The sequence below is a fragment of the Lampetra planeri genome, chromosome 54, assembly GCF_965212315.1.
Source record: "Lampetra planeri chromosome 54, kcLamPlan1.2.h2, whole genome shotgun sequence".
Taxonomy (NCBI): Eukaryota; Metazoa; Chordata; class Hyperoartia; order Petromyzontiformes; family Petromyzontidae; genus Lampetra; species Lampetra planeri.
Window position 1 is genome coordinate 245,682 of NC_136160.1, and position 15,001 is coordinate 260,682.

The 15,001-nt window shown below is 51.0% G+C and overlaps 2 protein-coding genes across 3 annotated transcripts in view; one reads left to right on the plus strand and one right to left on the minus strand.

Annotated features, from left to right (window-relative positions):
• The window catches only part of BOP1 (BOP1 ribosomal biogenesis factor), a 56,837-nt gene extending 53,152 nt beyond the window's left edge, over positions 1-3,685 (plus strand). The window contains exons 14-17 of the mRNA XM_078617583.1: positions 156-444; positions 1,187-1,271; positions 2,199-2,306; positions 2,849-3,685. Coding sequence (XP_078473709.1) covers positions 156-444; positions 1,187-1,271; positions 2,199-2,306; positions 2,849-3,002 — 636 coding nt within the window. The 3' untranslated portion in view covers positions 3,003-3,685. The remainder of the gene's footprint in view (positions 1-155; positions 445-1,186; positions 1,272-2,198; positions 2,307-2,848) is intronic.
• A 4,045-nt stretch (positions 3,686-7,730) lies between these two features.
• Positions 7,731-14,917, minus strand: LOC144735194 (riboflavin transporter 2-like). Of its 2 annotated transcripts, none has more exons than XM_078617661.1 (4): positions 11,717-14,917; positions 9,618-9,833; positions 9,397-9,520; positions 7,731-8,310 (listed from the first exon to the last, which is right to left on the minus strand). In XM_078617661.1, the coding sequence occupies exons 1-4, from the start codon at positions 12,577-12,579 to the stop codon at positions 8,092-8,094; spliced, it is 1,422 nt and encodes a 473-aa protein (XP_078473787.1). In that variant the 5' UTR covers positions 12,580-14,917; the 3' UTR covers positions 7,731-8,091. The 2 variants fall into 2 exon arrangements, with proteins under 2 accessions (XP_078473787.1, XP_078473785.1); XM_078617659.1 differs by having other exon boundaries at positions 9,618-9,848.
• Between the last annotated feature and the right edge of the window lie 84 nt (positions 14,918-15,001).

The following is a 15,001-nucleotide window of genomic DNA, read 5'->3' on the forward strand; positions in this document are numbered from 1 at the left end:
GCTTTGTGCCAATACCTGTCCCACACATGGGGGTTGTGCCATTGACCCTGCACAGATGACTGGTGCCTTTGAGTGTTAAGCTGGTCTTGGCCAGGTCTTGCATCTCACCGCATCTCACTTGGTAATTTATCTTGTGTTCTCTCACGCACCCAAAGTCGGTCCGTCAGCTGTCGTGGCACGGCCGTGGTGACTACCTGGTGTCCGTCGTTCCGGACAACGGCTCGCAGCAAGTGATGTTGCACCAGGTGACGCGGCGCCGCTCGCAAAGCCCGTTTCGCCGCAGCAAGGGCCTGGTGCAGGCGGCGGTGTTCCACCCGCTGCGGCCCTTCCTGTTGGTGGCCACGCAGCGCTACGTGCGCGTTTACAACCTGGCGTCACAGACTCTCGCCAAGAAGCTCATGACCAACTGCAAGTGGGTGTCGAGCGTGGCCGTGCACCCGGGAGGTGAGTTCCACATTTCACCACCTTCATTGAGTTGCATTTGCAGCAGGGAGCATTGTCGTAGTGCGAGAGACTGCTTATTTTGGGCGGCAGAGTGGCGTAGTGGCAACACTCGTGTCTCGCATTCAGAGGGGGGGGGTCTGGGTTCGATTTCTGCCTCGGGTGCCTTTATGTGAGGAGATTGTATGTTCTCCCCCAGTCCTGCATGGGTTTCCTCCGGATTCTCCGGTTTCCACCTCTAGCGAACGTCAACATATGATGTGATTGATACTGGCCTAAACCATCCAAATGCTGAAGGGTAACCTCCAAAATTACTCAGCTGGAATTACCCACAGCAGCAATATCACCCCCTACTGTGACAACTGGTAGGGTCCTCCTCACGAGGAGCCTTGAGACTCTGGTTTTCTTGGGTAAACGAGAATTTGTTCTTGAGCTAATTTGACACCAGGGCCCCAGCATTGTGTGGCTGCTGCAGGCTGCCAGAAAGATCTGTGGATGTCGATTTCTGACGGTGCGTCGTGCACTGGATGGTGTTGAAGAGCGCGAGGAACACGCCAGTGTCTCCCTACTTAAACCACATTTTGGCAAGGGCAACCTAGTTCGCTGCTCGTATAGTGCTGTGTGGTGCTTAAAGAGCTGTGAACCCTATTTGTGCAATACTATGACTCTTTTGTGTGATGTGAGCCAACAGTCCCAGTCATCTAAGAAGTTTAATCTGAACTTTGTGTCTTTGTGTGCCTTTAAGGCGATAACGTGATCTGCGGCAGCTACGATCGCCGACTGGCCTGGTTTGACCTGGATCTCTCTACAAAGCCATACAAAGTTCTGAGGTTAGAAATGACTTGCACACACACACAATACATTAATGTGTTTCTTACATAATTAAACACACACTATGTAAATTCATTCTCCAGCATCCAAATTATCCTTATGGCAGTACCACGGGGTACCAAATAATACAAAATGACCGAGGTAGTTAAATATTTTGTTTCTGAGACAATATTTTCCAGGGGTCTACTTCACTCCGCGACTGGGGTACCAATCAATCTGAAATCAGTGCTACTCCGCGATGTGAAACGCAGCGAGGACGATTGCGCCGAAACCCTGAACGCTCGTATGCACCATAGTGCATCGTGTACAGCTCGTCCAGATGAGTCGATTGACACATCGCCCACCATCAACAACCTAGAAATGACTGCATCACGGACATTATGCGAGAGCCAGGGTACTTCCATAAGGTTCACTTATGGGCAGTCCCCGCTGTTACGACACCATGCCTTCCTGGAAACTCCATCGTAAATCGGATTGTCATAAATCGGACCCTGTTTTCCCATAGCCATATTTAATAGAATTTAATAGGTAAAAATCCATAAAACCACTTGAGAATAACAAAAGCCAATTCATATTGGAAACCAGTCTGACTGTTCATGTGTTCAGAGTCATGTCAGAAAAGTCGTAGATCAAGTTTCTGCGTCGTAAATCGATCCATGGTGGCATTGCCGTACCTGTGCATCGTGGTACATTGGACTGTCGGAATCCGGAGACTGCCTGTCTTGTAAAATTACCTGCGCATTATCCAATTGGAACTGCATATAGCAACATTTCCCCCTGTAAATATTAGGCAGGATCCTCCTGAAAAAGTTCTGAGACTCTGAGGCTTCTTGGATAAACAAGTGTAGTTGTAACAGTTTGCTTCTCAGAAATTGCCGTGGTGGTAACATCGTCCCTCTTTCCCTCGACACTGCTGTGTTGTGCAGACACCACAAGAAGGCCGTGCGAGCCGTTTGCTTTCACAAGCGGTACCCATTGTTTGCTTCGGCCTCGGACGACGGCGGAGTCATCGTCTGCCACGGCATGGTTTACAAGTAAGTGTGGGCCCGTGGTCTGTGCTCAGCGCTATCATCCTGGTAGCTTGGGTTCAATTCCCAGTCAGCACACCAACTTAGTATCTGAACTTATTCTAACCCCCACAACCGCCCTCTAGGTATAACTATACATTCAAAACATGGAAATTGTTCAGGCCTGTGGACTTGAAATACGATTCAGATCTGAAGGCCATGTCTGGATCAAGGCGCCCTGGTTATTACTGCAATTGTATTCATCATGAATTTCATGCCGTCTGCTTAACAGTGGACATTGAAGATTCCGTGATGTCATTCGGCAAGAGTAGCCCATTGTGTGTCAACATCATGGTCCAAACTTATATTAAAAAACATGTCTTGCAAATTACTCAATTTAGCGTACACGTGACATCACCCCCGAGCTGTGAAGAATGCGTCTGTGAATACTTTGTACCCTCGTTATTGCCTTGCCCTATAGGAATGGCACGGATATCAAGTGTGCTCATTAATTAGATTTATTATGTTATTGCTTTCCACTAATGTAAGCCGTGTTTTATTCTGTCCAGTGACTTGCTGCAGAACCCGCTGATTGTGCCAGTGAAGGTTCTCAAGGGGCACCAGGTAATGCGAGACCTTGGCGTTCTGGATGTCGTCTTTCATCCCAGCCAGCCGTGGGTCTTCTCAGCCGGCTCGGATGCCACGATCCGTCTCTGGTCCTAGACAACAACTGCGTTGCTAACCTACACCTCCCACATTGTTTTTCAATGTAAAGTTATTGAACTGACCATCTTCCATTGTTCTGAAATGTTGCATTGCTGAAAAGTGACCTGCAAATTACTCATGGGGCCATCCATTTAGTACGTACGCAAAAATCTGTCAAAACTTCACCTCTCCCCCCGTCCCTGTACGCACGCGTACTTTTTACACCCCCCCCCCCCACCTGTGTACATTCGCCTGACGCACCCCCCCCCCCCCCGAATCATATAGAATGGCTGATATTTAATCTGCGCAGAAACGATCAAGGATTAATAATATTAACGTGTTTAAGCAAATCGCTAGTCCACTGCCGGACTATCTAACTCATTTGAAGGCCGATGTAGGCAAATTATTGTCGAGGCTTCACCCCCCCCCCCCCACCCCCGTTTCCTATGCGTACATTGTCAGTAGACCCCCCCCCCCCCTCCCATACGCAAGTGTACGCATTCGGGTTAACCCCCCTCCCCCCTCCATGCGTACGCTCTAAATGGATGGCCCCTATTGGGATGACACGCAGTCGGAGCACCATCTACTGCGACAACTCAGCAGGACCCACCTGAAAAAAGTCTCGAGACGCGGTGAGGCTTTCTTGGATAATTAAGTGGAATAAAAAATGTTTAATAAACTACTTCATCCCCTTAAAGTAATGCTACAGTGGGTTTCAATGGATAACATTTAAATAAATAATTGATTACCCACTTTAAAGGGGTGTTAAAATGTCATGTGTGGTAAGAGTTTCTTATACTTCCTATCGACAGGCTGTATCATAAATCGTGTACATAGGTCATCTCCTGGAGACATGTGATACGCTACGCTAGTGGCGTGACGTGATGAGCTAATGGTTGCGTTTAACGTCTCTCCACCTGATGAACACCGACTAGAATACTACAATAAGAAACATTTTAGTCCAATTGTTGTTCGTGTAGCAATAGTTAAATGCCTTTTCACCTTAAAAAAATTGGAATATGGGGGCTAATGCCAGCACACAAATGTTTCCTTGGACAAATGACACCACATTTGGGCAGATAATACACTGCTGAAACGACGAACAGAAGTTCACCAGTGCAAGATAGCTCATTTGACAGTGCATTCACCACTGTTCTTTACATTCCCAGTCAAACAGCTAAAACAGCCTCATTGTCTTCCTTTAGTTCTGATGTGCTCCTACGACATCTGTACATACCCACTTCCCAGTAACCTCCCAGAGGTAGATGGCAGTGGTGAACATTAATATTTCTATACTGAAGAGTCCTCGTGAAGGCGAAGCTGATCTACAGTTGTGTCCGTTTCACTGCTGTTGCCTGTTGTTGGGATGGGCCACATTTTCTCTCTGGGTCGGTCATTCTAAATGACCAAATGGCCACACATTTTTCAGTTATTCTGAGCTAGTGGTCTGGATAAGGCTGAGAGCTTGTGTACTTGTGTCGTGCGTTGTACGGAGTCACACACTGGAGTTGGAGGCAACACGTTGATTTCAACACCCCCAACAGGGCTAACTACATAAACTGGTCCAGTATCTTAAGTGATGAGGTTAACTATGTGAGTCGCGGATTAACTGCACGAACGGGTCAGTCAGCGTCTGACCCACGATGCCGAGCGAAGACCCGGAGAGGACGACGAGAGGCGGAACCCCGGGATGATTCCACTGACGAGCCACGAACGCTCTCCGAACTGCCCCTTTATGCTCCTGAGCGTGGCCTCGCTCCGCCTTCGGCCACGCCCCCGGCGAGACCTTTCCCGAAGGATCTCGACGGAGCGTCACGTGTCCCTCAAGCCCCCCTCGGGGCCCCCTCACTCCCCTGTCCTGGTCACGTGCCCACTCGGGTTCACCCAAACCCCCATGTCCTGAATTTCCCTCTTATCAGGCCGCCACCAGGACTATGCCCCTTAGGGCCCGTTTGCCTACAGTGCTCACTCTGGCGCCAGGGAGAGGTTCCAGACGCACAGGAGCACTCTTGTGACAGTGCCTGGTGCTACCACCATGGTGACACCCTTACTACGTCACTACACATGCAATACTGCACACCTGTGCGTGTTTACTTTCATTTGTTTCCAGCCTGCATTAATCTGTCTTGTTGGAGTTTCTCATCATTTGCAGATTCTGGAAACCATTGAATGTGGTAACTGCAAGGCACATTTTTGCCAGACATGAATCTACACGAAGACGCCAGTGTGGTTGTAAAAAAATGGGTTAACATTTCATTTGATGTCAATAAACATGTCAAGCTTTCTCACATGGCATCTTCTTAATCGAAATTTCATCTGAGGGTGGCGCAGTGATAATACTCGTGTCTGCCAACAAAAGGGTCTGGGTTCGAATCCTGACTTGGGCACCTTTCTGTGTGGAGTTTTTATTTTCTGTTCTTAATGGATTTCATCTGGGTTTGGTTTCTTCCCATAGCTTAAAAAGCTAGGATTGGTCAAAAATCCCAATGCAAAAAACATCTGGCTTTATAATTTCACGTCAGCTACCAGCCACTGGGTGCCCGCCCTTCTCCCCGTCTCCATCATACGCGACGGGGAAGGCTGCAATGCAGGAAGGATGGGACAGACGTAGATGGGGAAAGTAGTTAATTCATGGACGGGGGTTAACAACCTGCGGCTCTTTAAGGATTGCTTCATGACGTTATTAAGGACCGTTTCGTATTCAAATTCATTACGGCTCCTGAAATATTTAGGTACATTTTTTACCGAATTCGAAAAAAATGGCTGATCTTGTTATTTTGGTTGTCAGCCCCAGTTCATTGAGTAGCGCAAAGTGTTAATCTTGAACGAGTGAGCAGTGCGGACCACTGCAGGCGCAGTGGTTGGAGCCATCGACAGGACATGTGCAACGGTGCACAAAGGACAGATTAGAGCAGGTACACCGAGGATGCTCTGTCAGTGACCATCGACAGCTCCAGTTCATCATACAGAGGGGAGGCGGAAGAAATCTGGTGGGGGTAGGGACGCAAGATGAGGAAGGGACTCTCCTCGTAGGACATTTCCCTTGCGCTGAGGGGTGGGGGCTGATGCGTGCTTGATGAAGAGGGCCCGTCTGCACCGGCAGCATGACTCGACAATGGCAACGGTGGATGTCGGGGGGGGGAGGGTGGTGGCATTTCTGCACGTGGTCTGTCATCCAGCCCTCGCTGCTGCCCCCAGTGCTGGATGGCAGGTCACGTGGATCGTCGCACGAATGAGCGTTTAGGTTCCATCACCTGGCTTGTCAGAAGGCAAGTAATTATGGTGGACTAATCTCAATCCTTTTCCATATGTAGGGGGACAGTGTTGGTCCGTCGTGCGTGTCGGTTTTATCTGGGTGCTCCAATTTCCTTCCACTTGAATAAACATGAATTGGCTGAAAAAAATCTTTAAAACAATTATTGCAGGACCCTCATGATAAAGATTCCCATGTGTTGGTGTGGCTTTCCGAGATAAATGCATTTCCTAACTTAAAAAAAAATAAGTCTCGTCCCGTGGGTGTCCCTGGTCAGTTAACGCGCAGAGCGCCGCCCCCTGGAAGCACAAGGCTTCCTGGCAGGACGAGGAGTCGATGTTCTACTTCGGTTCGAAGCGAGATCCACTCTGCCCGGAGTTTAGTTGACAAAGACACGAACAATAGATAACACAATCTAAATGTTGACTTAACTTTCGTGACTGTAGGAATTCATATTTATTATATTTTTATTTTCGGTCTACGTGACTTAACCGAAAGAACCAAGAATATGAACACAATCTTAGTTGACCACCCCGATGCTATACAAGTTAAACAATAAGCATGTTATAGGGTGTTGGGGGGAGACTGACGTGGGGCGGAGGGGTGGATGGTTGTGGGCCCGTGTCCGTCAACTCTGGAATGATTCAGTCAGAGTGCACAGTTCATACAAATGTAACTTACACGAAGGTGCAATCTCCGACACGCGGTACCTAGAAAACATGCCCGCGAATAATACTGTACTCGATTTATAACTAAATCAATCCTCCCACTCACATGACAATGCAGGGAATTGTCACGTTGTGAGGTCGCAATGCCGACGTCTCGAAACGGAAAGGGATCACGTCTCGTTTCCCAGATCTTCGTGTTGAAATGTGGCTACTTGTCATTGCCCAGAATCTAAGATCACCTCGAGGTTGAGTTGCACGAATCATAAACAACAACAACACATTACAGAGGCGATGGTGGCTGCGCACGCAGCAGTCTGGAGGGAGTGAGGGTGGGTGGGTGGTGGATGACACCACAAGTCGCGAAGCTCGGCAACCCTGTGGACTCGAGCTGCTCCGTGTGCCCACAGGGGTCGAGGTGCCCCCCCTCACCCCCCACTCCGGGTGCTCCGTCTCCTGCCACGGATCCACACGCGCCTCGAATCGGCCGACGGCGCCTCGCCGGCCGCCTGTATCGCTCCCCTCGCCTGGGGGAGCTCCTCGTCAAGGGGCTCCACGAGCCAACACGGCGGCGGTGACGCAGCGTCACAAGATCACTTCCATAGGCAGAGGTGTCTTGAAGATTACAACCATACACGATCCTACACGACCCTGCACAATCATACACGATCCTACACCATACACAATCCTACACAACCCTACACGGCCCTGCACAATCATACACGATCCTACACAACCCTACACGATCCTACACAACCCTACACGATCCTACACAAGCCTGCACGATCCCAACAATGAGCTCTGAATAAGAATGCGCACCACCACCGGTAAACGCCGGGCAGCACAGTGAATGTTTATTTTCGGAATGTTCCACGCATCGCAAATGTGAATTTTAAAAAAACATTTAAAAAAGTAAACTCGTTTGTTTAAAGTCTGGTAGTATGTGGGATAGGTGAGGAAGTGGCAGAGGGTGAGGAGGTGAGGAGGTGGGTGAGGAGGTGGGTGAGCGGAGTGGGTGAGGAGGTGGGTGAGAAGGTGAGTGGGTGGGTGAGGTGGGTGAGGAGGTGGGTGAGGAGGTGGGTGAGCAGGTGAGGTGGGTGAGCGAGGTGAGCGGGGTGGGTGAGGAGGTGAGGTGAGCGGGGTGGGTGAGGTGGGTGGGTGAGCAGGTGAGGAGGTGGGTGACGAGTGGTCAGGCCCCGCCGCACGGCGCCCCCCCGCAGGGCTCCCCGGCCGTGAAGACGCCGTAGACGTTGACGAGGGGGAACATGGCGAGGGCGCCCACGGCCGAGCCGAGCTGCTCCACGGCGCCGCAGAAGAGCAGCGCCGAGTGCCCCTGGTCGCGCAGCACGACCCCCACCATGACCTTCACGTAGGAGAGCGCGCCCGTGAACAGCACCCAGGCCAACACCTGGGGGGGGGAGGGGGCGGAGAGATGGGGGGGGGGAGGGGGCGGAGAGATGGGGGGGGGGAGAGGGGGGGTGGAGATGGGGGGGGAGGGGGGGTGGAGATGGGGGGGGGAGAGGGGGGGGTGGAGATGGGGGGGGAGGGGGGGTGGAGATGGGGGGGGGGGAGAGGGGGGGGTGGAGATGGGGGGGGGGGCACGCGAGGTGCCGAGGCGCGAGTTCAACCCCCGCCCCGCGGGGTGGCGCGGCGTTACTTTACTACACGTTACATTGTTTATACGTTACATTGTTACACGTTACATTGTTTACACGTTGCATTAGTACACGTTACATTGTTACACGTTACATTAGTACACGTCAATGTATTGTTACACGTTACAGTAACAGTAAGGACATGACCTCTGTAGACTGTGGCTGTACTTTTACTGCTGAATCGAGTCAGTCGGCAGCTCCGCTAATAACGAAGCCGCTTCTCACAAACTCCGCGTCCTGCGGCGTCGTTTGCGTCGTTTGCGTCGTTTTCCATCGCGAGTCGCCAGGAATCGTGACGATCGCCACTCGATTACTTCGAAAAAGCGTCGCTGAATCTCGGCGCTGTTCTGTCCCCGCGGGGCGCTGCCGACGTTTCGCAGCAGCAGGAGGCGTCGCTGCTGCTGCTGCCGCTGTGTGCGCGGAGCCACTGGCAGGTACTCACTCGGAATCGGAATGTTTGGTCACTACCGGTTACAGTTCATGATTATTTTAGCCGAGGGGTTGTGTGTCCATCAGGTTACATGCTGTGTTCTGCAGGGGATATGGGAGCGCTCCGTATTTCAAGGGGAGACTTCACCTTAGGTTTGTTTTTTCACGTGAACACAAAAGTATCCAATCAGCCACGTGGGCTCAAACGTGCATTGGCCCATTCCCTCGCCGATCAGGTTGGGAGTAGAGGTTGGAAGGTCAAATGTCGAACAAGTTCCTCCGCCGTCCATGTGAAATGACCCCGACTTTGATATGTATTCCCGAGTGATGGCGACGGTCCGAGTGATGGCGAGTGTGAGGGGGAGACGGCGGAGCAGGGAGACTTGTGGGTCGATGTCAGTGGCCCTTACTATGAGGATGGTGCCCGCGTCTGTGCCGAGCAGCAGAGGACACGGACTCATGACGGCCATGGCCAGGATGTAAGCACCAAAGACAGAGCCCAGCAGGGTCAGCATGGACAGGACCAGCTGTGACCTGCACACAATGAGAGCCACGCATTCATTGCCAACATCACCATTCACGAGGTGCCGTGAATGTGGAGCGAGTGCCAAGGTGCTGACATGAGACCGACCGGCTGGGTTTGAAGACGGCGACGAAGCAGGCGATGGGGTTGGCCAGGGCGGCCAGCGTGGCGCTCAGGTGGTAGGCCGTGTTGCCGTAGGGCAGGCACGAGTAGGACTGCACGGAGGGCAGCACTCCGTTGGTCAGCCCGTTGGCCCAGGCCAGGATGAGGAAGATGGCGACGAACTCGAGACGAGAGAGCGAGCGACAGGAGCTCGCGTCCGTCCTGCCAACGCACAACCTGGCGGCGTCACTCGGCCGTTTCACTCGACTGGCCGAGACCTCGTGCCTCGTGTGTGCCCTCTCAGCGGACACAACTGTCCCCCGACTCCTTCTCGTTATCGTCAGACTCTTTTCCGCGGGCCACTTATCTGCAACCCCTATTTTCGATCGATTTGAAAAACACCCAATTATTCACGGGTAATTATTCATATTAAGCGTGTATTTCACATATAAGGAGTTAAATTCATCCAATCATCCATGTTTAGCTGCAGGTAAAGATCACACAGAAGTGTCCGGCTGCAAGACCCAAACTCATTGCACCGTGTGCTCACATGAGTAAGGGGAGTGAACTGGAAATGGTCTAAAATGTATCCTGTTATTGACATTTATTCACCGATAACCGTGGGGATAACGGTTGTTTTCGTGGATAGGTGAGGATAATATAATCTGCCAGTAGCGGGGACCCCCTGTTGTGCTCGATTTCTGACAGATGGCAGCAGTGCCTCACCGAGGGTAGCTCTCCAATTTACAACACCACACCTCAGCAGTGTTGACTTGGTGCTTATGAAGAGTAAAACAACACTTTGAGCTCATGTACCAATATACCATCACAGGGTATGTGACAGGTTGGAGCAGTGCGAGCACTCGTGCCTCAGAGCAAGACGTTCTAGGTTCGATTCTCAACTAGGTTTGTGCCTTTATGTGCCGAGTTTGTATGTGTTCCCCTTGTTCTGCAGGAAATTCCTCTGGAGTTTCTGGTTTCTTCCCATGGCTTAAACAACATGCAATGTAAATGGTTATTGGCCACACATCCTAATGCTGAAATTTCACCTGCAATTTATTCAATTGGGATTACGCACAGCAGCAACGTTGCCCCTACTGTGAAAACTAGACAGGACCCTCCGGTAAAAGACAACACATTCGGTAATCACACTGTGGCCTTAAAAGAAACATTATAGACTTCATCGCACATGATAAACACATGATATGAAGAGAGGTCATTGTCAAAAATGTTGCCTAATATATATTTTATTTTAAGGCCAGTTATTGACGAATGTGCTAAGTTTGATAATTGTACACATGTTGAACCTCTTTCACACTGTACGTGGCCAACCATGCTAATCGTAGGTGCTTAGCTAACTGCTAATTGTGTTTGTGCACCACTGCCAATGCAGCGGCATCACCAAATAATGTATTTAAACCTGAAAATGTTGAGACGCAGTGAGGCCTTGCTGGATAAACAAGCGTAATGATGACATACAAATATTGACATTTGCTCTGCACCGGCTCCACATTTGACAACCCACTCGTGGAAAGAAATGGCACTCACTGCAGGGCAAGGTTCTGCCAGAGTACATGACAAAGGTCAAAGTGCAAATGTAACAAGACTGACTCCCAGCTCAGACTTGCTGACCTATAACATCTTTATACAGTAATCTCTTTGGAAACGACTTCTGAAGATAAAGAACGTGTGATGCTATTTATGGATGAATGACTGAAATTTTTTATCATAAGGTTAATATGTAATCTCTCGCTTAAACGATGCTTGTGTTGAGGGTTAGGATTCTCGAATGAAGGTTTTGAGCGCTTGTAAATCACCTTGCGCCCCCAGGCTAGGTTTCAATGTGGCAGCGCTCACATCAGTCATATTCCACCGGCCACAGCGATCACAGATGCTCTATGCCAAAGGTCATCACAAGGGGAGCTACATCGGTTTAATCCAGAATTGCATTCTCATTTTTGGCAGAAAATGTGGATCAATTTGGATGATGGGACACAAAACAGCCTTCTTGTGTAATTGCAATAAATGATCAGATCACGCTGAATCTGTTTTTCGTAATTTATATCAAAGCTCTCGGAATCTGCCACAGGGACCGACCGACTTACCCCATGTACTCCGCGATGGACGGCGAATCAAGAACGTCGAAGGTGTGCGTCGCCTCCAGCGCGCTCGGCTCCAGGCTCGCGCCGTTGGACTCCCGCTGAGATGGTTCTCTGGGGCCTGCGACGGTTACCTCGCCGTGCCTTAGGCTGCCCAGCTTCTGGAGTCCCTCGTGTGAGTACTCGCGCCGAGCCAACGGGAGGTGGTTGAGCATCACGAAGGCGGCCATGGAGGCAGCCATCATGCCGCACAAAATGAGGAAGAAGATCCGCGGAGAGAAGTTGGCTGCCCGGTACTCCGTCTGCACCTCGTAAATCGAGGTTCCGTTGTCGCCCGCCGTTCCGTTGGCGTCGGCGATGGAAACATTGACGCAGGTCGAGAAGCCGGCGCCCTGCCCGAGGGCCACGAGGCCCGGCAGCAGACCGCTGAGGCCCTCGCCCACATAGTAGGACGTCATGTAGCCCGGCTGCAGGCGCATCATGAAAGGCAGGAAGGTGACGGAGCTGGTGCAGTCGACGAGGCTCAGGAAGAAGGTGAGCGCCAGCAGCGCCGTGCTCCGATCCGCGCCGGCGATCACCGTCGTGCGGTCCCAGAGGAACGCCAACAGGAGGCAAGCTACGGCACCTAACGCCAAAATTGCGTAGATGAGGGGTACCTCGTCCAGGCAGCCCGGCCGGAAGCGGTGCGCGAGCGTGATGGCGAGTGGGCCCACGTTGGCGAGCTGGATGAGCACCGTGAGGTAGGAGGGCAGGTACCATCCCTCAGGGATCTGCGGCACGATGACGGGCAGCTCCACCCACATCCCGTTGATGGCGACCCACGACGCCACGCCAAAGACGCACGTGAGAGCATGCACAGGCCAGGCCATGGCACTTGTACGGTTACGACGAGCTTGGAGAGAACGTTGGATGAAATGGTCATATGGATAAACTAGGGAAAATGTTTTTACTTGGCGAGAGATGAACTCGGTAAGGGGATGAATGTGGCAGTAGAGGCAGGTGAAGTTAGAAAAATGTGGACTAACCTGACCATGAGATGAGAGACTGAGAGGCAGACAAGATGATGAAGGGAGGCCCAGGGTCACAGACGAGACTGTCGCAGGCAACCGCTCCCGGCCAGGCCCTCAAGACACTCCTCCTGGAGGGAAGGCACCCTTCGCTGTAAAGGCGGGTATCACATGCCTTGGTTCTCGCCATGGACAAAGCGCGTCTCAGTTGCAGCACTCGACCAGTCTGGTCACATGCCTCCTCGCTGCGGCCACGGTGATCCTGTGGCCATGCTGCCTGCCACGATTGTGCGCAGTCGGTGCCAAACACGAACTTTCGCAAGCGACTGGCGAAGGGAACGCCCCTGGAGCCATCGTCTGACTAAAGGTACACCTCACTTTGTTGGCACAAGTCGCCTCTAGTTAATGTTTATGGTAATTGATAGAATGATATGCCGCACTCTGCGTGTAGATTGTTAGCTGCGTGCGTGTGTGCATGCGGCTATATGTGCGTGCACGCACGTACATGCGTGCGCAGTATAGGTGCTCGCTAACAGCATTTACCCGAACAGGCTGTTATAGGTTATATGGAGAAACTTTGTGTGCGAGATAAGAGTGAGAGAGTAGTGGTCATAAAATCATTTCATGACCCTGGTGAATTAAAACTTGGCCACCCACAATTTTAACACCATCCCCAATGGGGGAGACAAAAGTGGATGGACTTCCTCCCATCTCCCACCTGCGCCTGGCAATCATTGCGCTGGGGCTTCTTAGAGGTGCTCGCTGACCGGGTTTGTTTGACTGTCTGTGCATTCTGCAGAATAAACATCGTGGCCCGCAGGAGTTGCAAAAGCGCACGAGCTGTCTCCTGAAGCCCTCTCGCATTACGCGCCAGAGTAGCATCGACCCACCGCACTCGGTAGTCAGCCTCCTGGCAGTGACCTGCGCCGGATTCAGATACCAAATCGCTACCTCTTGGTTTGCATGACCAGAAATATCATCTGGATCATTGGGTTCAAAAAGCACGCCGTCCCCTAGCATAGACATACTGTATGTGAGCTCACAGGCGCACACACAGCCACAACACACAGAAGCCCTTCTTCAAACTCAGTCATTTGACTGGGGAATGTGAAGTATTCACTAATCTTGTTCAGCTGAATAATGTTCTTATTAGGGGCAGCACACTCATGCGCCACAGCATGCATATCATTGGCCTTAACTTGACCGTGTGAGAGTATCCTACAACACTTACACAGTCTCTCATTCCAGGGATACCCAGAGTTGCATTGAAACTTCAAATGATTACTCTGTGTCGTCGAGCTGTACAAAACTTCCGAGTTCACATTCTTGTTTTTTTTTTACGTCTTGTAGGTGACCTGCCGAGTCAACAACTTCCGCACTTAAGAAGCTGATTTATCCGAGGAAACTGCCCAAATAAAAACTCAACCTTCATGATGTCTCCATGCATTGACATGGACATCAGTCCCCAAGTCAACTCTACGCTGCTGGGTATTTGTCATGTGCACAACCTATGTTTGTGTGCTGCCAATCAGGGTGATGAACACTTGTTATTCAGGGTCAAAGGACACTGCTCTATGGGTCACGCACATCACTAATCATTTTACCAGCGCCCACACCCCAGCCGTCTGCTCGCACGCCAAACCTCACGATCCGAGCTCCCCGCGAGCCCTGTTACGTGCGACCGCGATCGCACCCCCGGCGCGATTATAGCGCGGCAGCTTCACATCGACAGCTTCACATCGACAGCTTCACATCGACAGCGTGCACACACGACCAGGACGCGCTCCGTCTCTAGGACTCATTCCAATATCAAGGCTCGATATGAAAGTTCAGACGATACGAATTTATTTGGCTTTGGAATGATCCAAACCCAAGAATTGAGGTCGTTAAGTTGACATCGCCTCTGTGCTTTTTCCAACCAAAAAATGGAGTCGATTGGCAGTGGGCGACACCGACAAACCGATACGTTACGTAACGTGTGTGATCCAACAATCCGAAAGAGATCCGATATGTGTTTGTATAACCAGAAAATCATCCATATTGTACAGCAAGACACGATAGACGCTCAGGTGAAATCAACCTGCAAATCGCGAAACTGTTCATCATGGAACTGCAGCTGGTGAGCATTGCCATGCACACCACTTGGGTGTCAAAAGCATCAATGTCGCACACAGGCATTAGATGTTGGATTTGTGAACGTGTATTTGTGGTAGAGTATCTGTAAACTTGTTTCATGTCAATTGGAGATCATCGGCAATGTAGAGTACTGCTACTATACAGGAAT